Source organism: Teleopsis dalmanni, chromosome X (assembly GCF_002237135.1).
Source record: "Teleopsis dalmanni isolate 2A chromosome X, ASM223713v2, whole genome shotgun sequence".
Classification (NCBI taxonomy): Eukaryota; Metazoa; Arthropoda; class Insecta; order Diptera; family Diopsidae; genus Teleopsis; species Teleopsis dalmanni.
This window is the reverse complement of record NC_051848.1, coordinates 47,682,238-47,704,751: the sequence shown is the minus strand read 5'-3', so window position 1 is coordinate 47,704,751 and position 22,514 is coordinate 47,682,238. Positions and strand designations below refer to the sequence as shown.

At 29.2% G+C, this 22,514-nt stretch overlaps 1 protein-coding gene across 2 annotated transcripts; it reads right to left on the bottom strand.

Annotated features, from left to right (window-relative positions):
- Positions 1–1,094: 1,094 nt before the first annotated feature.
- Positions 1,095–22,229, bottom strand: LOC119687431. Of its 2 annotated transcripts, XM_038101742.1 has the most exons (9): positions 22,126–22,229; positions 14,751–14,892; positions 9,539–10,132; positions 8,700–8,802; positions 3,991–4,090; positions 3,623–3,911; positions 3,034–3,564; positions 1,636–1,848; positions 1,095–1,570 (listed from the first exon to the last, which is right to left on the bottom strand). In XM_038101742.1, exons 3-9 carry the CDS (start codon positions 9,749–9,751, stop codon positions 1,346–1,348), a joined length of 1,674 nt encoding a protein of 557 aa, XP_037957670.1. In that variant the 5' UTR covers positions 9,752–10,132; positions 14,751–14,892; positions 22,126–22,229; the 3' UTR covers positions 1,095–1,345. The 2 variants fall into 2 exon arrangements, with proteins under 2 accessions (XP_037957670.1, XP_037957671.1); XM_038101743.1 differs by lacking the exon at positions 3,991–4,090 and having other exon boundaries at positions 1,097–1,570; positions 3,623–3,942; positions 22,126–22,228.
- Between the last annotated feature and the right edge of the window lie 285 nt (positions 22,230–22,514).

Sequence of the window (22,514 nt, the reverse complement as noted above, 5' to 3'; positions counted from 1 at the left end):
TAAATTAATTCCGAGTGTTATACATTAATCTCGAGTGTTATACAGATTCATCAATTGAAAATGAACATCACACTAAAAGTAAATCTAGATTGATAAAGTTACCCTAGGTTTACCAATCGAAAATGCCATAACATACCTTAGATAACAGTGACTGAAATAGTCATTGGCAAATCGGGATAATGAAATAGATAATTCCTCTCTTAAAACTGAAGACATGTTTTAAAAATTATATGAAAATTTGAAATAATCTTTCGTGCAATTTATACTGGGTACTGCATGTTAGTATGCTTTGATCTTTATTATAAAATATTGTGTATAAATATTATATTGTGTATATATTTAAATAGTAAATAATAATTTTTTTAATATATATATTGTATTATGTAATTAATTATTGTTTTAATTAATATCCTTGACTAGCTTAGAGTATGAAATACATTTTTTTGTGTTGATTTTTTAACTGATTTTCATTTATAAAGAAAACTTTATAAAATGTTCGAGCTTTAAAAGTAGCTGTTATATACTACAAAATTATTAATTGAAAATGATAATTAAGTTAATTATTTAAAGGGTAAATAAGTCAACTATATTGTGTTGATATTGTTGCTGTTAGCCATACAATAGATCTCCTATTTGAGTTTCTACATGTGACGAACGACATTTAGTCGTATTTGTTTACGAGTGGCTGAGGGACATAGACCCTACCACTGCTAGAACCTAAATGAAGTGTATCATTTCAGTTAAAAGGTTTTGCAATATTTAGGAAATAATCGCAACTTTATACTGGTTAGTAAGTGTTTCAAATTTGAATATAAATATTAAAAACGATTGTTATTATTTAAATAAATAAAAAATTATTATCTTGTATCAAAATTTAAGAGTCAATAAAGAACGACAATAGTAACGTAAAATATTTTGAGTTTTTTATCTTAACTAAGATCAATATCTTTGTGCCAACATATCTCTAATTAAATAAATGCGTTCTTAACTTAATATCAATTTTGCTCACATTAATTTAATTTAAATGTAATTATTCATAGTATATTATAATAACTTACTCCTTTTTAGGAAATATTGAGTATAATAAATAATCTACAAAGCCACACAAAAAATAATAATGTAAAATTAATAACATTCACATAATATGTATTTGATGCACCTATGTATATGATTTATATCGCCAAAAATATATAAATATAAATATGTATGTCTTGCGTTTTTTCATTCGTCTATAGACAATTATTCAAAGCTAAGCTTAAAACTCAGAATAATTCATCACTGAATTATAGTTAACTAGGCGTTTTTTCTTTGTCTCATCTATAATGATGCAGATGTTGGAAGGCATCTATTTTGCTGAGGGATAATAGTACAAGACAGTATTACCAGCTAATTGCCAATGTGATGCCTGCAATTCTATCAATTGCAACAGTGTACGTCGTATAGATGGAGCCGAATCATTTGAATTCAAGAAGGCATCACGCACCAGTGACAATAAAGTTTCCAATTGCTGGGGTAATTGTACTTCCATGTCCTGTCCGATACAAGTTAACACATAGAAGAGGCATTCAATCTGAAATTAATGAGTTAAACACACGATTTGACGAGTTATGGGATTAAGTAAGTAATAAACCTTACCTCAGATAGTGATCTAACTGGTGGTTTGACGCAACTCTCGCAGCATTTCGAAAGTAGAGTCAATAGCACTAGTGGAGGTGAAGCACCTTCGCATTGAGTCCGCAATTGTAGTTGACGACGCTTTAACTGGCAAAACATTTCAGTTAGAAATGCCATAAAAGCAGTGAAACGTACACGTGATGGTGACTTCATACCTTGGATCGCATAGAGTAACTTTTATAGATAAAAAGAAATGTTCATTAGTATAAGACAAAAATATGAAATTAATATTAAGCAATTATTATACTATGTTATTAAAATGTGCTTGTTCTTTAAAATTAGCTTGCTTCTACAGAAGGTTGTTACTTAAGTCCAAAAGTTCGTAATCAATACATGAATTACGTTTAAACAATGTTTGTAGTCGATATTTTAATACAAACTCAAAACTTTAACTATAATCATCAGCATGTTTATATACTGAATCATGATAACCCACTTAAGTATATTCACAAAAAACCATAAAAGTTTGTTGTGTATCTCGATGTATACCATAATTGAGATAAAATTATTGTGAATATCTCTGTGAATATCGTGGAAAATCACATACAACAACAACGACTACACGGACACACACTAACGTGAGTTCCATCGATTTTTAGACACGCTGCATTAAAGTGAACTTTCTCCGTTTTGACTTTCTCAGATTGACTTCAATTAAGATTCACCTATCCCCAATCTATAATTACTCCTAAACAATTCGCTCGTCTTAGCCCATCCAAATCTTTAAACCTACGTTTAACGCTTTGTAATTCTTTCAATCCACTCCCCTTTCACACTACCATCACCTACTTACATCTTAACTTAACTTCTTTGTAATTTGCTTGATAGATCACTCTCCGTGGGTTACAAAAATAACAACTATCTGATGTAACTAACAAGAATAATATCAACCAAAAGATCAGATGAAGAATTACTATTGCCAATAAGTGTACCTTAGGGCTCAGTAGGCAAATATTATATTAGATTCTTTTTAAACCAATAAAACTTATAATCTATAAATTAATCATCCTACGTCTGCTTCTGTACGGTCATGGGGCACGACCAATATAATGTTTATATATAATATAAACATAATATATAATATATTATACATCATATAATATACAATATGTAATATATAATATATAAAATATAATATATAATATATAGCATATAGTATATAATATATAATTTATATAATATAAAATATATAATATATAATTTATATAAAATATAATATATTATTTATATAATATATAATTTATACAATATAAAATATATAATACATAATATGTTGTGTATGTTAATATTTTTGTAATAATTGTAGGGTTACTGTATATCGTCATATATTTTGTAATTACTTATGCAATATATAAGTACCTTTTCGCGTTCCTGATACCATTGTCGGCACGTATTTAACAATGCCTCTAAAAATGTTTCCTTTTGTTCCTTAGCTATAATATTAAGGCATAATCTTGAAATCGGCAAAGCATACCTCCTTCCCTCAACTGTACGCTTAATAAAATGCGATGTGAGCTCCATTAGACAGCGAGAATTCAATTTATTTGGATCATCTAAAGCTGTGTCAATAAGCGTCTGTATTTCGGGTGAAAATTGTCCAATGTCAGTAATTTCATTTCCCAATGCAAGTCCCAAACCAGCTATTCCTCGCGTGAGTGCATCAGCAGATGAGAGGGACTTAGAGCGTTGCAAAGGATTTATATTAATGGCACCGTATGGATCCAAATTTCCATTAACTACACAATTATTGGGAATCATATGCTGCTGTTGTTGATTCCCTTGGTGATGATAATTGTGATTAATGTTGTTCATATGCTTCAAATGATTTTGTGTTTTGTGTACTTTTTGTGGTTCTACTGCAAATTTTACACGATTTGTATTCGCAGTTTGCTAAATTAAATATAGTTCTAATTAACTAAAGCAATTTAATGTGAGAAATGGAACTTACATTTAAGATGTTACCACTTGATGGAGAATTAATCAATGGCACTTGTGAAACCGCAACACCATGACTAAGCTGCATGGGATGTGAATGTGTTACAAGTATAGGACGATGTCCCAAAGGATGAGCTTTTGCATTTATAGGACCAGTCAAAGTCATACCGCCAAGTGAGAGCGCTTGTCGCCGATTCAGTATTGTTCCAGGTATAAATTGTACTTGCTGATTTAAACTGCCCGATGATTTTGATTGCGGTATTAATCCAGCCGATGAAGATACCGGAAAGACTACTGATGAACTAGAAGAATGTTGAAGATTGTAGTTTAGTTCTGCAAATGAAAATCAAATGATCAAATTAATTAAATTTAAGCAGTTACCGATGATTTATTGGATCTCCCGGCGGCGTTGTCATCATTGTAAATTCCTGAGCATGAACATTCAACTTGTTCGTTGTGCTCAAACCTTCATTGCGTACGTCTTTTTTTGTCATTTATTTTTTATTTGGACGAGACATTGCAACAATTGCGAATAATTTTGGTTTAAATACAAATTTATGAGTACGTGATTGTTGTTGGATTTATTTGGAACAGATGCAGTTTTTAACAAAAGAAAAAAAAAGATAACATATCTTCAATCAGGAAATATTAATTTAGAAGACTTTTTTAAGTGGCATGTTAACAATATTCTCTGCAAAATTACTAATAATTTATAAAAAATTTTACTGAATGCAGTGTCATATTAAGAACACACAAGTCATATATATATATATCGTGCATATATAGTCGATTATCGTAATTCAGTATTGTTATAACTAATAAAATTATATAACATTATACTTTATACAAAATAAAATAAAGCAGATGCAGAAGTGCTTAGATGAGAGAAATTAAGCAGATACTAATATTGTTACAGAATTAAATTAGCATTCGAAACTTGAATCGAATTGTTAGTTAAATATTTACTTAGTAATTATACATTTAATTTTTTTGCCATATCTTCATATAAAAAATACAATGCTTTTAACTTAAGTAGCACTTCAGATTATATTAACCTTTGTTAATCTCATGATAAATTTCATTACAATAATTGCAAAATTCTAAAAGTGAACAATTGTCGAAAATGTCGATAAAATCATGGGAATTGTCGACTCCGACAACCGACCGTCATGTAAGAATGCACAAAAAACAGTTTGGAATCATTTGAATAAGGCTGGATACAATGAAACAACACGATGATTGGATGCCACACGAGTTAATGCAAAAGAACCTTATAAACCGAATTTACATCTACAAGTCTCTGCCGAATCGCAACGAAATCGATTTATTTCTGAAGTAGTTGGCGACTGGTGATGAAAAGCGGATCACTTATGAGAACATCAAGTGAAAACGGCCAAGAAGATTTTGCTGTGTGTTTGATGGTATTGGCAGGGAATAATCTACTATAAGCTGCTCTCCTATGGTGAAACTCTTAACTCAGACCTTAAACTTTGCTGTCAATAATTGGACCGTCTGAAGGAATCAATCACCCTGGCTAGAAACCTGGCTGGGCAGCTTTGGGCAATAGGAGAGAAATTGTGTTCCGTCAGGATAATGTCAAACCACACACATTGACAATGACTCGCCAAAAGCTCCGGGAGCTTGGTTGAGAATATCTTATACATTTATCTTATAGTCCAAAGCTGGCACCAAGTGATTGTCATCTGTTGCTGTCCATGACAAATCATTTTTCTGGTAAAAAATTTGCTTCAAGAGAGGCTTGTAAAAATCAACTATCTCAATTTCTTGCCAACAGGGACGAAAAGTTCTATGAGAAAGGCATAATGAAATTACTTTCAAAATGGCAACAAGTTATGGACAAAACGGCGCATATTTGACCTAAATCGGATCACTCTAAATAAGCCTTTAATTTTATGCAAAAATAATAGATTTCTTTGTACTACACCTATTTTTATTGAGAAAGTTAACAATAGCAATTATGAATTGTGAATCTATTTATACTTTAAAAATATATTTAAAGTAAATATGTATAATTAATTAAAAAATGCAAAGTAAAATCAAAAATATGAATAAAAATTAATTTAATTTATAAAAATATATTTCCATTCTTTTGCAATGTGTTTATAGATATATATCAAATTAATAATAAAATCATCAATGTACGACAGTTATAAAAATTAAATTAATAGAAATTAATTTAAAAAAAAAAAACTTTCTATATATGGTATTTACATTATTATAACAAAAAATGTTAAATTATCGATATATTATAATGAATGCATTTAAAAACATATTGTTGTACCTTCTGGTAACTCAAAAGCAATAACATACATATATCGGATAGGATATCTTGCCCAACTTGCTATCTCGCCAAACTGAGGTGAATATAAAAAGTTAGGAACCAAGCACATATTCGTTAGTAGAGAAATTGTTGTAGAAAACGAAACATTATACTTGTTGCAGAGAAGTTTTCTAATAAATCATAAAAACGAACCACTGATATATATCAAGAAAAATAAATTAGACACAATAAAACTGGTATGTCCTTTTTAAGGTGCAGGCATATAGTGATGGCTCATCTAGACAGTCTATGTTAGCACCGATAAGAATTGTTAACTCACCGCATTCTATGAACGAATGATGGTATGTAAATGAGAGATATTCGCAAATATATCATTCTTTATTTAAGAACTTCATCAGAACTTCATCTTATATAAAGAACGAAATATTTGTCATGTCACTTTATGTAACATACGTCAATTGCAAAGAACAACATAGAATAAAGAGCGAACATTAAAATGTGATTGGAACATTTAGGTTAAGCAAATGTGACATAGAAACGTACAATGTGCTAAAAAAGTTATAGATGTCCCAATCAATCGATCAAAAAGACTAGAGAGATCATCATTGCAAAGACATGTTAAAAATGTTAACAATTAAAAAAAATGATGCTTTCGAATCAGGTAAATAGTTATCGTTGCAGGAATATACACCACCACATTAATTATTGGGGTGCTAATAATGAGTTCGACTCTGATAATGAGTTCGACCCAAAAATAAACTCATATTTAACTAATTATTAATTATTTAAATAACGCTAATATTCTGCAAATTAAGTACTTAAATCCAATTCGCAAAGATTTGAATTTTATTTCGATTACTGCTTTTAAATGAAGAAAGTGAGTTCTTCTTCCATAGAAGATGTCTTACTATGCGTATAATATTATGTGTTATATCAAAACAACGTTTATTTGAATTAAAAAAAGCTATTATCAACGAATTTTAGACTGTGATCAATAAATGAGGTGCAATTGCTTATAATTGTTCGAAATACTATTCCCTACTACTCTTTATCGCATCCTGATGTTCAAAAAGCATTGTTTAATAGACACAATGCGATGCCCCTTTTCCAAAAAAAAAAGCTAGTTTATATTGGCACCAAACGAAATTTTACTCTTTACTCTTTATAAACCGGTGATTTTTTGATTCTAATTTCCTTGATTTTTCTGCCATATACGAACTATTTATACCACTTATTAACATTTTTTATGACATAGCCTGGTCCTCGGACATATTTATCAACATTGCTAGTATTTCTCTAACAGATATTTCATTAAACAAATCAAATTGAATGGAACTTCTCTATTTAACAAAATAAGTTACAATGTCTACATCGTTTTGTGTAATTCCATAATGAATAACCACAGTTCTTTTTTATTGACAGCCAGGCAGCAATTAAAGCTCTTGAATCCTTTATAACAAAATCAAAAATAGTAAAAGAATGTAGAGAAGCAATCGACGAGCTAAACCGGTTGGCCGATATCACACTCATCTGGGTTCCTGGGCATAGGAACATCGTAGGGAATGAGAAAGCTGATAGTTTAGCCCGCTCTGGTGCCTCCCTAGATGCGTCACTGGCGGTATCAGTCTATATTACCCTGGAGACCATCAAAAGAAGTACCTTTCTTTACTTTCTGCAACTCGCCAATAACAGATGGAAAGCACTAAGGTCATGTGCAACTTCCAGGTTAACGTGGCCCACTTATAATAAAAATAAATCTCTGGAACTCATCAAAAAAGATCGCGTAAACACTGCAAGGCTTATTGCGGTTCTTACCGGTCATTGGTGGTTAGGAACTCACGCAGAGAAACTGCGTATTCCCCATAACTCTCACTGCAGAAGTTGTGGAAACCCGCGGGAGAAAGAAACAATAATACATTTTCTCTGTGAATGCCCAGCTCTAGCATCCAGAAGATATAGGTTTTTAGGAAAATACTTTTGTGATAGTTTATCAGACTGCTCAATGGTAAGGATGAAAGACCTGTTAAATTACCTAAATTCGGTGGGATGGATTTAGTCTCTACTCTTCTATACTAGGGTTCTTGCGAGGAATGTGGTAACAAAACGGCGAAAAATCGCTAATTGAGGTACATTTGAAGTTATCTTATGACCTGCCACTGCAACCAACCAACCAACCAACCACAGTTCTGGTGGATTACAGATGTAAGATTTAAACATTCAATTCACATTCAACACAATTGCGTCAAAGAGTGACCGCCCTGTAGACAAACCCGTTCTTCACAGTATGTAATTTTTAAATATTTTTTTTAGACTTGAAATATTTCTTTAGACTTCGGCGCGCATATCCAGAACTATCAAGTCGTGATAGCCGTTTGTCTAGCTTAAATTTAATTGTAAAATGAGGCCTACTAATCCAACGAACCTTATCGAAGCCAAAAAATATTTATTATTAAGTTATAATAAATAAATTTATTAACTTATTATTACGAAAAAATTATACTGATATATTTCACCGATCTTTAGAGCAATTCAGAATATTTTCTCTTATATCATTTTAAGTTTGTTACTCTACTTTTATTTCTTATGGATTTTATTTTTTGAAAGCTTCATAAACTTCATTCTATCTATTATTATTGAACTGAACATTAGTATTTAGAATTTATAAAAAACCATTCATAAGGCTTTTAAGACTGATATTAATTATTATTTTAAAAGTGTAATTAGTTAGTAGAAAACAAAAATGCATTTGAAAGAATACATGTCATATATATATATGGATGTAACTTACTCGGAGGTCGATATATATCCATTGCTGGTTTTCCTCTCATCTGGCCTTGTTGATTGCCACTTGGTTGAATATTAAGAGCTAAGCTACGTCGCTTATTGATATTCTAAAATTGTTAAAAATTGTAAATGTTTATAAATAAATAAAATAAAAATAATTAATTTTAATTAATATCAAAAATTTCCGAAAATATTCACTTAAATATCGACAGTAAGGAAACAACTGACATGTTTGCAAAGGTATGTGCTTTAAATCTCTTCAGAGAACTCTAAGAACCTTTTTGGGAAATATTCTATTGTCGAACTGTATCAGTACTTAGAAACATAAATTACAAGCTGTGTGAGAAGGCCTGAACCCACTGTAAAGATCTAAGACACTCTAAACAGCTTTGTTGAGTCAATACCAAATGTCTCTCTAATTTTCTTACTTGATATACCCGTGTTAACTACGACCTTTCAAATATGGGACCAAACCATATTAACACCTACAGATTCTGTGAAATGCAAAGTAAGATCTCCGCTCATCTTTATACAACGTCCATTGAACGAGCGATGCCTGGGGACATTATGAGGTTTGTCTGAAGACGAATTTTATCCAGGGTAATTTCGGAGATTATCTCCAGTGCTAGCACAATAGATTTTATAAATCACAATGTGTAATAACAGTAGGCGCAAAGTGACAGTTAAACGTACAAGAAAAATAATTATAATAAAATTAAGTAAAAAAAATGTTCAATGTTAATCAAAACTTTAAAGAAGTTTGAAATAAGGACTTCAGTTATTAATCAGTTATTAATTAATTAATTATATGTTAGGTGAAGTAAATTAAAGTCATATACAAACCTGCTGATTTGAGGTTCGGACAAAGCTTCGTTCGCGTGTTATGGCTGCAGGAATTGTATTATTTTGGGGCTGGAAATCAGGAGATTTTCGAAATTTGCGGCCATCGTTCAAATTACTACCATGTGTGCTGGTGTTCTTATTTCCATTGGCATGCGGTGTACTATTATTATTTGTATTTACTTGTTGTTGTGGTTGCTCCATGTTCTTTGTCATATGAAGTTTTGCTTATTACTTTTTTTTTTATATATGAAACTTATTTATTTTTATTTACTTGTAAGTTCGAGTTTAAAATTCTTTTCTTAAAGTTACTGTTTATTTCAATTGAAATTCTTTGGTTTCACTAAGAGATTGTTTTAAAACATTTTTTTATTTTTTACTTCAAATTTTATATTTGAATTAGTTCTTCACTGATATGAGAAGTTTTAAAATACTTTAATTTTGCTTAGTTAGATCGACGTTTATCAAAATATACTAATTGGGATTATATTAATATATATCACAAATTTTTTTGCATTAAAAATCTAATTAGTTTTTTTTTATTTTTTATATGCAATAACAATTGCTAATATTGTAATAAAATTTTTATAAGTTCGTCTGCAAAAAAAAAAAGAAAGATTATATATATTAGTGTCAAAAATGTTACATATTATGAATTATAAAAATCATATATATTATATATAATTACATATATTAGTATCAGAAATATTATATATTTTGAATTATAAAAGTCATGTTAATATAAACACAATGTATAAGTTTAAGTTGGAACAATCTCCAACTTTTCCTAATTCTACGATTATCAGCTGCATAATATAGTTGTAGGACTTCACACACAATACAGCCACTATACGATAACGAAACTCTCATATAATTGAATACAGCTATAGTAAAAATCTATAGCAAAGCACAAACTGAGAGAATTTGACATTTGTTTTCAAAGGATAAAATTCGTTCTTAATATTGAACATCATTTTGACACAACCAATGAAATGTATAGCATTATTATTGTGACAGAAGTCTCAAATTATTTTACGTGATTCCCTGCCTTGATGGCTCAACATCACGGTGCTCTTAACACACGTATGAATATAAGCGTCAATCAACGCCCCATTGGAATAGCCTTCCTTATTCCGCCGGTACAAATGAAAAAATTCATGTAAGTCATAACTTCCACCTTGGTGAGATGCGAGACCTACCTAAAACCTCTGCTGTAGCACCCAGTATTAAACGCTCTCACGGCAAATGAATGATAACCCAACACGAAATCATTCTTCCCGCGTACATTTTATTTTTTAAACAACCACTACGAGGCTAACACCAATGGTCAGTATAGCCGAAGCTGCAGGCCACTGACCCCCGTATTACCAGATCGGATCATCTCTGGTCAGATGTCGCAAGTTGCCGACTCAACCATTTCACTACCATTTACACTTCCTGCATAAGTGTCAGACTGACACTGGGGGACTTTAGTCGCCTCTTACGACAGGCAATCCTAACCGCGGGAGTATTCTTTTCGCCTCTCCGCAGGGAAATTATTATTGTGACAGATCACGCAGCGAATAATCGCAAAATTGGGCACTTTATATGAGTTACGAATATAGAGAAATAAATTGAAAAATTAATAATAATTCGCCACATGGACATAAAGCATAAAACTATTATAACGAAGTGGGAAGAGATGAAACAGATTAGCTTAATACTGAATTCACACTACAGTTTTGTTTGTAATTTCAGCTGTCATGTTTGTAATTTTAACTGTCAATTGTTGTTGGAAATTTTTGACAGCTAAAATAACAAACAAAACTCTCATGTGAATACAGTATAAGGTAAAAAGGAACAACAACACGAACAACAACACTTTCACTTGACGACATTTTACTGCCCATTGTGTTACTGTTAAATTTGCCAGTCGAAGACGAGCTACACTAACCATTGTTCCGAAATATGTCGTTGTTATGAAAATCTAATGTCTATTTTTCTATAAATATTGGAACCGCTTTCTCTGCAATCCCGGACATAGATGTTAGATACGAACGCTAAGTTTCACTTCCTTTTTAACATAACAACTTCTTCGCTGCGCCCGATAAACAAACGAACTGCAGGTTTCGCTGACCTATGTAGGATCAGATGACTATGTAGGATCAGATAACTATGTAATATTACCTACATAGTCTGTAGCTGATCCTAAATTGACCAGATCACTACCTTTTTCTTAATATTAATGATTTTCTAATGTTGCTGTTGTCGCAGCAGTTCCAAGTTTTAAAGACATAAAATGAAAAAGATAAACATCTAAAACATTCTGTTTATGGTCTTTTGACATATTTACAAGTTTCGCAACTCAGACAGACACTTTATCATCTTATTTGTTTGGATCAACAAATGCCCAAGAAAGGACATTAAACAACAGTAGGTATACCAATTGCAAACAGTTTGTAAAAAAAGTTAGATTTAAATTTTTCTGGCAAATGTATGGATTGTTGGAAACAACGGTCTGTATTGCGATCTTCGAGCAATTCTCGACTCCAGTATTCTAGTCAACTTATAAACACAAGGATTGATAAACAAATTGTTATTGACAATAATAAAATTACATATATCGGTTAAAGTAGTTAACAAAATGCTTTTTGGTGTAACCACATCAATTGGAATTATTAGTATCCCATTATTCCAAAATTCCATTTTAGATTAACACTATATTGAATGCACTGACATGTGCAGTTGCCATAGAAAATGACGAAAGTATGTCACAGATTAGAAAGGGACTCTGAAAACTAAACGATTAGAATAACGCATAAGAGGTTCTAAAATCATCTGAAAAATGCATGACAATTTTTTTTGTAGATCATGTAAATAATGATCAAAATATTTTTTGTGTTGAGCAAAGACTCTAAAGATATTGAAGCCTATGCAGCAATTTTAAATAAATATGATATATTTATATATCATATTTTTAGGAACATGAGGGTACACCCCTTTCTGATAGATGTTAGAAGTATACATTACATAATTCTCTATCATTGTGTTTTGAAGTCTGAAAAAATACCATAATATTAACAGGCCTGTTTAATGCATCAGCCAAAACTACCAGTAGGATAGCAATTTCTTCCACTTACAGTCCAAAGACAGTTCATCTAATATGAATTTGCAAAAACTGCAGATGATAAGTATTTGGCGATATTTGAAACACCACAAAAATTTATTCAAATAAATATTTTCAATTAAAAATTTCTTCACTATGACTCACTTCCCTATTCGAAAATAGATAACTAGTCATTTAGATATTAAATAAATTTTATTTGATAAAATTTTTGTATCTGATTAATATAATTATATAAAAAATAATAAAAATTCAAAGCACAAATTGTCTGAAATTGGTCTTCTCGTATTCACTTTTGAGAATCAACTATTGAAGACATTTCATTAAAAAATATTTATTAAAAAAATAAACAATAACAATAAAATTATCTTTTAAATAAATATAAATTCATAAATATATCGAAATTATTAAAGGTTTTGTTGAATCTTAAGTTGGCGAATTTCGTAAAACTTGTTTATCATTTTGCTTATGCCAGAGCTACAAATATCTTACAAAAGAGTTTTATATCTATCAAATTCAGTTGTCGGTAACTGATTTAATACCAATATGGAGATCACAACTGCGTACGAAACCAAAATAGATTCGTTTACGGTTCATCCCAGAACTTTGTTTTAAATTGCTTGGATCTTGAATATTACTGGAACTTGAACAGCCATAAAGTAGGACTTCTTAAGTATAGGTATATATTAGTTAAAGCATTTATATGTAAAATAGAATTTTATTATATTGTATATGGCTAGAGCAGATTACTTATCCATAAACCAAGCTTAGCTTAGTATCCATAGTCCTATGTAAGTGCTTAGTTGAGCTGTGATATCGGCTTTGTACTCCGTTTATGTAAAATGAAAAATATCAGATACTACGAGTATTGTATAGGAAGTTCATATAAATCAATTTAGTTTTGGAATGCTCCATTTCGTTATAAATTTTAAGATTTTATGTTGATTATATCATATTATAATATTGTTTTGGTAACAGCGAATTTATTCTGCTTTGGAGAATATTCAGGGAACTTTTAAGGTTGATAAATCGTAAAACCGATTATTTTCTGTTTGGCAGACATGGTTTTAGGTTAAAGGTTTTAGGTTTCTTCTTATAGGTATTGTAAATGAGAAAATAAGAAATAGGAATAACTCTACCACAGCTGCAGCAAAGCGAACTTTCTTAGTAATTATGTCTTTAGCTCTTTCGCATATATATCGATCCTAAAGATTAATACAACTTGCGCCACATAATTCGTAAAACCGGTTATTGTTTGATTGGCAGATATGGTTTTCGTTTGAAGGTATCTTCTTATAGATATTGTGGATGAGAAGATAAGAAATAGGAGTAACTCTACCACTGCTGCTTAGCTCTAACCAGCAGCAAAGCGAACTTTCTTTGCACATATGTCTTTAGCTCTCTCTCACATTAGAGTATCAAAATAATTAAATAATTAACAAACAGTAAAAGTCCCTTGTTTAATAGTGATACTACTACGGACCCGTAAGATTTAAGTGAGTAGGGCTATTTGAGAAGCTGCCACAGGAACTAACGTAATCTACACTATATGGTGGCGTCCCTAAACTTGATTACTGTGGAAATGTATATTTATATTAGTGTTGTTCACGAGTTCGAGTAACGCGCTCGGTATATTTAACCTAGTAACGTATTAAAAGTGCAACGCAGTAACAACAAAATACATGTCGAGTAATCCGTTGCAATGTTACTACATTAGTCAAGCATTTGGTTATTATAAAAATAGCATTAATTTTTTTGTTCATTTATTTTATCTTAACAAATATTCATTATTGCGAGTACAAGTTAAGTCACTAATAAAAGTGCAACGCAGATGTTGGTCAAAGAAAATGCTTGAGTAATGAACTAGCATTACAGTGTGTTGGTTGCACTATCACTGTATTACTCGATTACCGAGTTCGGTACTCGCGAGAAAGTGAATACCCTTTTAGTTATTTAAATTTATTTTGTTTTTCTGTGGAACAAAATGTTTGAGTTTAGAAAAAATAGAATTATTAATTATTCAAATAAAGTAATAGTTTAAGGCACATAATTCAGATTGTGCTAAATTTTATAAGATATCTTATATTTATTTATTTAAAATTTGAACTTTACCTTGAATACAATATGTGCGCTTTATCCTCTTATCCAATTCTTCCGCTTTCAATATAGAATTCGTCGTATATTGCTAAATTTAGCTCGTTTTATATTAACAAAATAAAAAATTGCTCGTTTTATATGCTTTCGATTTTATATTCTATAGAGACAAAAACAATTAAAAAAACATGCGTAATTATGTATCTTATTTAAAAAAAAAACCATTATACTTTGAAAGTAATACAGCTGTTTATGGATGTATGTCTAGATATTATTTATAAAGGTGTTGTGCCATTACGACCGTATAAAAATCATGTTCAGAGCACATTTTTCACGTGTATATATTTATTTATTATCAATTGTTTGCTTTCCTTAACAGATAATTATATTTGAATTTATAAAATATTTTAATTATTATTATGATATATTTACAAACAAGCAACTGTTCCCAGAATATAACTTTTAATAAAAAATCAAACAGCTTGATTATTTAATGTCTGAAAATAGAAATCTGGAAATAAAATATCTTTTATTATTTTTTCGCAATCTCTGACTGTTATTCATTTTATTTCTATTAACATAAAACCACTTCACAAAGCGTAAAATAAAGTACGAAGTTTATAAAGGAACTAGTTGAACTAGTTTGTTCATTCAATAGAGGTTATGAACTAGATTATAACCTTTGTTGATTGGTTTGTTGACTGTGGTTCAGAGATCAGAATATAAGTAAGACAATAGTTAGCGATTCTTTCATTTTTTTAAGATAACATAAGAAACCATATTATAGTTATATATTATATATAAGGAAAATATTATATAAGGACAATCAAAAAGTCAAACGCATGGAAAGGTTTAAAGGTCAAGAGATTAGTCCCCGCTTCTAATTTGACAGGCACGAGTTCTAAGTCTGACACTTGCAGTCCCAACAAATCATATAAGAACTATAAACTAATTAAGAAATTTGAATATTTCCTAAGAATACTGATGATGAGTACTTGGCAATACTCGAAACAGCGTTGTATGGTCAATCAAAATTCAATAAATTAAATAAATTTTTGTTCTTGTCTTTTCTTTGCTACTCAAACCCGTCTAACTTTTAAATAGTTTCTTTTCGTCATAAAGACGCGTCACTCTCAGCAAGAAAAAATTAACGGTAAAGATATTTTGTTTCAAATATATATCTTTTTTCCACTTACCACTTTCATTAGCAATAAATCATTGATCTAAAACACTAAATGACTATATCTGAACTGATAATTGAACAAGTTTATATTCATGAACTAGACTGCACAAATTACTGTTTTTCATTGTTAAACACATAATATAAATAGTCACCCCCGTAAAAGGCGAGATAAACAGACCGTACATAAGTGCTAAAACCTAATCTAAAACAAAATTGACAAAACACGACACATATTGTATAAGCGAGGCTTTAAAGTCAAACCAACATGGCAAACAACGCAAGTACTAATAATACAATGTGAACAAGAACTATGGAAGCTCATGAGTAAAACAAGCGCATCAAAGTCATCCAAGTGGCAACATAAGAAAGTCAAAAGTAACAGTCATATCAACCAATAACAATTATATATTAGAATATTAACGAAAAATTAGAACGTTAACAAATAACTATACTATATAAGTAAATATGTAATATATATAGTTATAAAGCATCTTATAGCGAATGTCTTTAGATGTTGTATACTGCATTCACACCAGAGTTTTGTTTGTGATTTTAGCTGTCAAAAATTTTCATTTTGCATTGTAACCCACAAGAATTGACAGCTAAAATTAAAAACAACATCTAAAACTACAAACAAAACTTTCGAGTGAACTTATGTTTAAAAGACTATATTAGCTCTAAAATAAGGTTGACAGATATTAAATGCGAAAGTGACTCAAAAAGATTTTTCATAGAAACTAATTCAAGTTACAGCAATATTTTTGCAATAAATTAAGAATATATTGAATGACATGATACACACACACAGATAATGAATGTAAAAGAAAACAAACAAGGACTAATTTACATTGCGTAGATAATTTATGTGTATTTAATCTTAAATATTTTTGAAGTAGTCTTAATTGAAATGTATATATATATACCTGAGATTCTGCTGTTAATGGATTGATATTGCTTGATAGAAAAGAACAACAGAGAACACATATTGTTGCTCTTTTGCTTTTTATTTACATTTACGGCTGATTGGAAGTTGGCCCATCAAAAGAGAGGGAGCAAATTTTTATGGATATAGTCCAGTTCAGTTAAGAAAAGCATTCAGCCATTTTTTAGTACGTAATTTGTTGTTGGTCAAGATATATAGCAATCGCATCAATGCGTCTTCTGCATTATTCTTAAATTATAATTATAATTAATTATAAAGCATAGATAATTATAAGATTTTCTTCCAACCTGCTTACATAAACTGTAATAAGTTGATAAGTTATACTTTTTAGAAACAATTAAAAATACTCCTATACATATTAGTAAATATGTTCTTAAACTGAGTCAAATAAATGCTTAGTAAGATAATATTAAAGAATAAGAATATTTTCGTAAAAAATATTGATAAAATAAACTTAGTTTATAGCTTAATTTTTAGACCATATTTTTCGTGCTTACTTAAAAAGAAGGTGAGAAAACCGTGTCTTAAATGTCATCCCAAGGATATCTTGAGATTTGTATCTCTGATAAAAAGCAAGATATAATTATTAAGTTCTTAAATGATAAGAGATATTTTTTAAGTTCTACTGGTTAGTTTGAAATGGTGTATTGCAAAAAGAATATATATAATATAATAATGACTCATTTTATTTTAATGGGTAAAGAATAGTGTATTATATTATCACACTATGACGATGAAAACGCGATTTAAAAAATTTAACTTATTAATAATTTTAATGTCATTAATTTCCCCAAAAGGTTTCAAGTTATTGTATATATATATATCAATTTTTTAAACTATTTTGAAAAATTGAATTTACAGTGTTATATACTATTAAATCTTTTCAGATAATATCCACAATTCCTAAATTTTATGGTTTTCTTAAGGAAATCATAAAAGAAATGTGGTAATCTTAGTATGTACTATTTTTATTATTTTATAACTGTTTTTAATGAATCTCACACTACTGTATACGCTTCTGCAACAAGAAAAATCGAACCTCACTCAATCTGACACGATGTTCCACTGCTTACAATTAATAATTATAATGTTTTGAAAAATAAGAAATTCATAATTTTAATTTGTTTCTATTATGCACTTTAATACATAAATATATTCAATTTAGGTTTTTTCGAACAGTAGTAAAATACAACAACAAAAATTTTATTTTTTATATTATTTTAATTAATTGAATTTTTGGTTGACCATACAGCTGTTTCGAGTATTGCCAAATACCCATCATCAGTGGTCTTGGAAATAATTCTTGTATTTCATTATTCGTAAATAATTATTTTTGAAACTGCAAGTACCAGGAATCGAACTCGGGTCCTGCCAAATGTGAAGCTCAGAATCAGCGCACCTTACCCAACTGATCTAAAGCCGTACTTGACTTTTTTGTTCGCATATTTTTCTGGAGTTTTGTTATTATTACTATGAAAGTTTTATCAACAATTTTTTTATTAACAAATATTCAATTTATATATTTGTTTTTGCGATATTACTTTTAAGAAAAATATAGGTAAGGATCTTTGCAAAATACATTGAATATTTTTCCGTTATGCAGCACATTTTGTGTTAAGAAACATTGATCTAGGGTTAACCCCGTACCCTAGATCAGTGGAGAAAAATACTAATACAACAACAAGAAACAGTACAAAACCGGCTATAGCAAATTTTTTTGCGGGTAATTTATTGCTGGTCAATAAACTTTCGTAATGATATAGACTAGTAATATAATTATATATCTGTGAAGTGTATAGTTTAATATTGTGTAATGGGAATAAACAATAAGAATTAAATAATAGCATTATAATATATAGCATGACATCGTTTAGATATTATGTGTTATAGAAATAGATAACTGACAGCCAATGTAGAGAAACCACGCGTTAGCAGAAGTAGTTAAAAAAGTATATATTTCTTAACTACACTAAGCTATAATGTATACAGCTTTATACAGCTTTCGCACGAAAGTTTTTTTTGTAATTTTAACTGTCATGTGGGTAATTTTAGCTGTCATGTTTGTAATTTTAGCTGTAAATTGTTGTTGCTTTCAATGCAAAAGGAAAATTTTAAATATCGTATTTGTAGTTTTAGCTGTCAATTGTTGTTGTTTTTAACACAAAATGAACATTTTTTACAGCTAAAATTACAAACAAAGCACTCGTGTAAGTCCAGTTTAAGAGCATTTCTATGGGTTGTGCAAAGGATAGAAAACAAAATAGAAACTCCATTGTTGTAATTTGCACAAATATACTTTATCCCAACCTTTAACTATTTGTGTGAAGTGAACTTATACAGTCTATTTGAACAGCACTTGTTGCACAATGTTAACACACCCACATTGCAATGACAATGACAGCATTAACAGATTTTTCAGCTGTTTTTAAATTTGCAATCAGAAACAAATAAAAATATAATAATATTTTAAAACAGTTTCTGCATATATATATTAATTTAAAATTTTATTTTTATTATTTAATGAACTGTTATGATTACAAACACTAATGTAAAAAATTTTCAGTCTAGTTTTTTAATATTACCAACATTATTTATAGATCAAACAACTGTTTTGTCGATTTTAATTAAAAACTAGCACTGAAACAAACGATAAAAATTACTTTTACTTGTATTGTGTGAATAGATTTTAAATAATCGTTATCTTCATTTTTTAGGCAGTAATATAATTGACCTTATATTTTGTATTTTAAGAGAATTTTATTAAGAATATAACCAATAATAAACTACGATGTTAAAAAATTTTAACTTGATTTATCTTTCATTTTCATACTTAAATCGTTAAAGCTCTAGTTACGCCAACGCAAATAATTTGTTAAATAGAAAATAGTAAGCTAATTGGCATCTGACCGGTTATTTCCATATAAGAAATCTGTGCAAATCTTCGTTTGCATTAAAACTAATAAATAATATATTAAAATTATCGAACAATGTTGCATTTGTTATTCAAGGAAATTATTTAAAATATTTTCTTGCCGGCAGTCACTGAACGCACTTTTGTGTAGATTTCAACAATAAAACATATGTATGTTGTCTTGATGGAAGCACTTCTTATAATGTAATAAGAAAAATTTCAAATATTATTAGAATAGCGAAAATCAATTGGAAACAGCTTAAATTTATTAAAATTTATATATAAAATATATATTAGTATAATTCATGTAATTAATTTAATATATTTTTGTTGTCTTTGCATGAAATAACAAAGTAAACAAAAATCATATGACCGAATGGTAATTTATTTCAGTGTGATAACCTCAAAACAAATAGCAAGTTAATTGCAATATAATCAATTCGATTTTTTCGTGTAACCGAGGCTTTTTTTTATTTAAATGTGGATTTTATTTATATTTTAGATTTCTCATTTAATATCATTTCCAAAATCAGCTGATTTTTGTTTTGATTATTAATTTTGTTTACACATAACAATTTAGTTATGTTCACGCAAAAATTGTGCAGTTTTTATACTCTACACATCTTTATTACTATTTTATAATTAATTGCGATTTTCTGTTTCTATTAAACCAGAACCCTGTTAATATCTTGTTAATAATATTGTTTATTTATAGTATTTATAAATAAAGTAAAACTTGTGTAAATCTTAAAGAAAAACGATTAGTAAGAAACATTTGTGTTTGCTTTAGAGCAAAAGCTGTCACATGTGTCACCAACTACAATCGCTATTTTTTTGCACTTTTTGTGTCTCCACATTAGTAATACCTACATATGTCATAACTTATTATTGACATATATGATCCATTTCATTTTAGTTAAGTTCGGTTTGCTTGCTAAAGTAAGCAAACTCTTTAATTACTGCATAAGTAAAAAATTTTCAATGTCAAAATTATGTATGGGAACCAAGGGAAGTGAAGCAAAAAAAAAACAAAAAACAAAAGCTGTTGCATCAATTCTATTAGAAATGTTTAGACAATTATTTGTAATAACACGGAGGAAATAACACATGAATCACCTATTACTACTAGTAATCATAACCAACCGAGGCAAATAGGCAAATAGAAACAAAACGAATGCAGAGAGCAATTTGAATATCTCACATTTAATACTTTTCTTTTACGCTCTGCTCTGTCTTTTGCTTTTAATTATTTTTATTAATCATACGTCATCGTATGCCAAACTCATTACACACTTTCATACTCCGTACGTTTCATTCATATGCCCACCCGTTAATCCTACATCAAAATAATTTTAAGTTATTTTATGTCTATTCCATTTGTCTTTGTGCTTTTCGTAAGCTAGTGGATTTAGTTATGGATTTTAATATTATTTATGCATATACATACATAGAGCAGATAGCTTCTGAGTTACGTACATACATATTATGACAGTGCCGCTATGTAGTGTTTTAACATTAATACATAATAGCGGATCTAAATTTTTTTAAAATAGCTTAGCAATTTATTTTGAGAGTACTAAGTAAAAACCGCTTCTGTAACTGGTAGAGGGGAATATTATTAAAATTCATTTTTATAAATTCGTTTCCGATGTGCGCTGAACACATAAATATCCGCAGTATTTCAAATTCACTTTTCTAAAATTTATTTATAAAAATAGAACAAAAAACAAAAAAAACTGTTGATTTGCTTTGCTGACTAATAATGGTTAAATTTGTTGAACATTTGGGTCTGCTGGTTTATAATTAATAATTGTTTATTTATTTATATTTTGCACTTTTTTTATGTATGTCTTTTGATTTTTTTTTTATTTTAATAATATTTATATATCTATGACTATGTAATGTAATTATTCAAATTCCGTTTAATTTCATTTTGAATCATTCCTTTGCCTGTTCATCGCTGCGATCGTAATTGCTAAGTTGTTTTTATAAACATTTGTATACTCTTAAAAAAAAAACAAAAAAAAACACAATGATCATTCAAAAACAACAAAACTTAATTTTTTATGTTTATTCACAGTATCGTTCTTATTTTAATTTAACAACATTTTCCGTTGTTTTTCACTAATTTTACAAACAAAATTTTTAAAAATAAAAGTAAATAACTTTATTGCAATTTTTTGCACACACATATGTATATACATATTCATATGTATATGTGTATACTAAATAATTTTCAAACGGCTTGACAGTTTCGGTTCAATTTTTTTATAAATATATTTCGGTTAATTATATATATTATTTTATTATATAAACACAATTTACTAAATTCTCTGTAATGTATTTTTATGCGTACTTTTATGTATATATATAATAACTGTTTCGTTTTCGTTAAAAATTCTACTTTTCTTCTTAAATTAAATCATCGGGCGTTCAGAGATAGACTAAAATACTCTTCCGTTCGCTACCTAATTTTGCATTTTAAAAATATTTTTCTTTCTTTTGCTCGGATACCGACCACACAGCAGAACATATGTACGTTATTTTTGGTTGATCAACGCATTTAATGGATATTATACTCTCTTAAGTGATTGGGAGAATTGTCATTTTTCTCTTTCATACGTATCGAGTGTTTGAATTGTTGGTAAAAGCAATGCACAGTGGCTTTTAAAAGCATATCTGCATACAAATTTTCTTATAGTTTATTACTTATATACATATGTACATACAATAGTACAAATATGA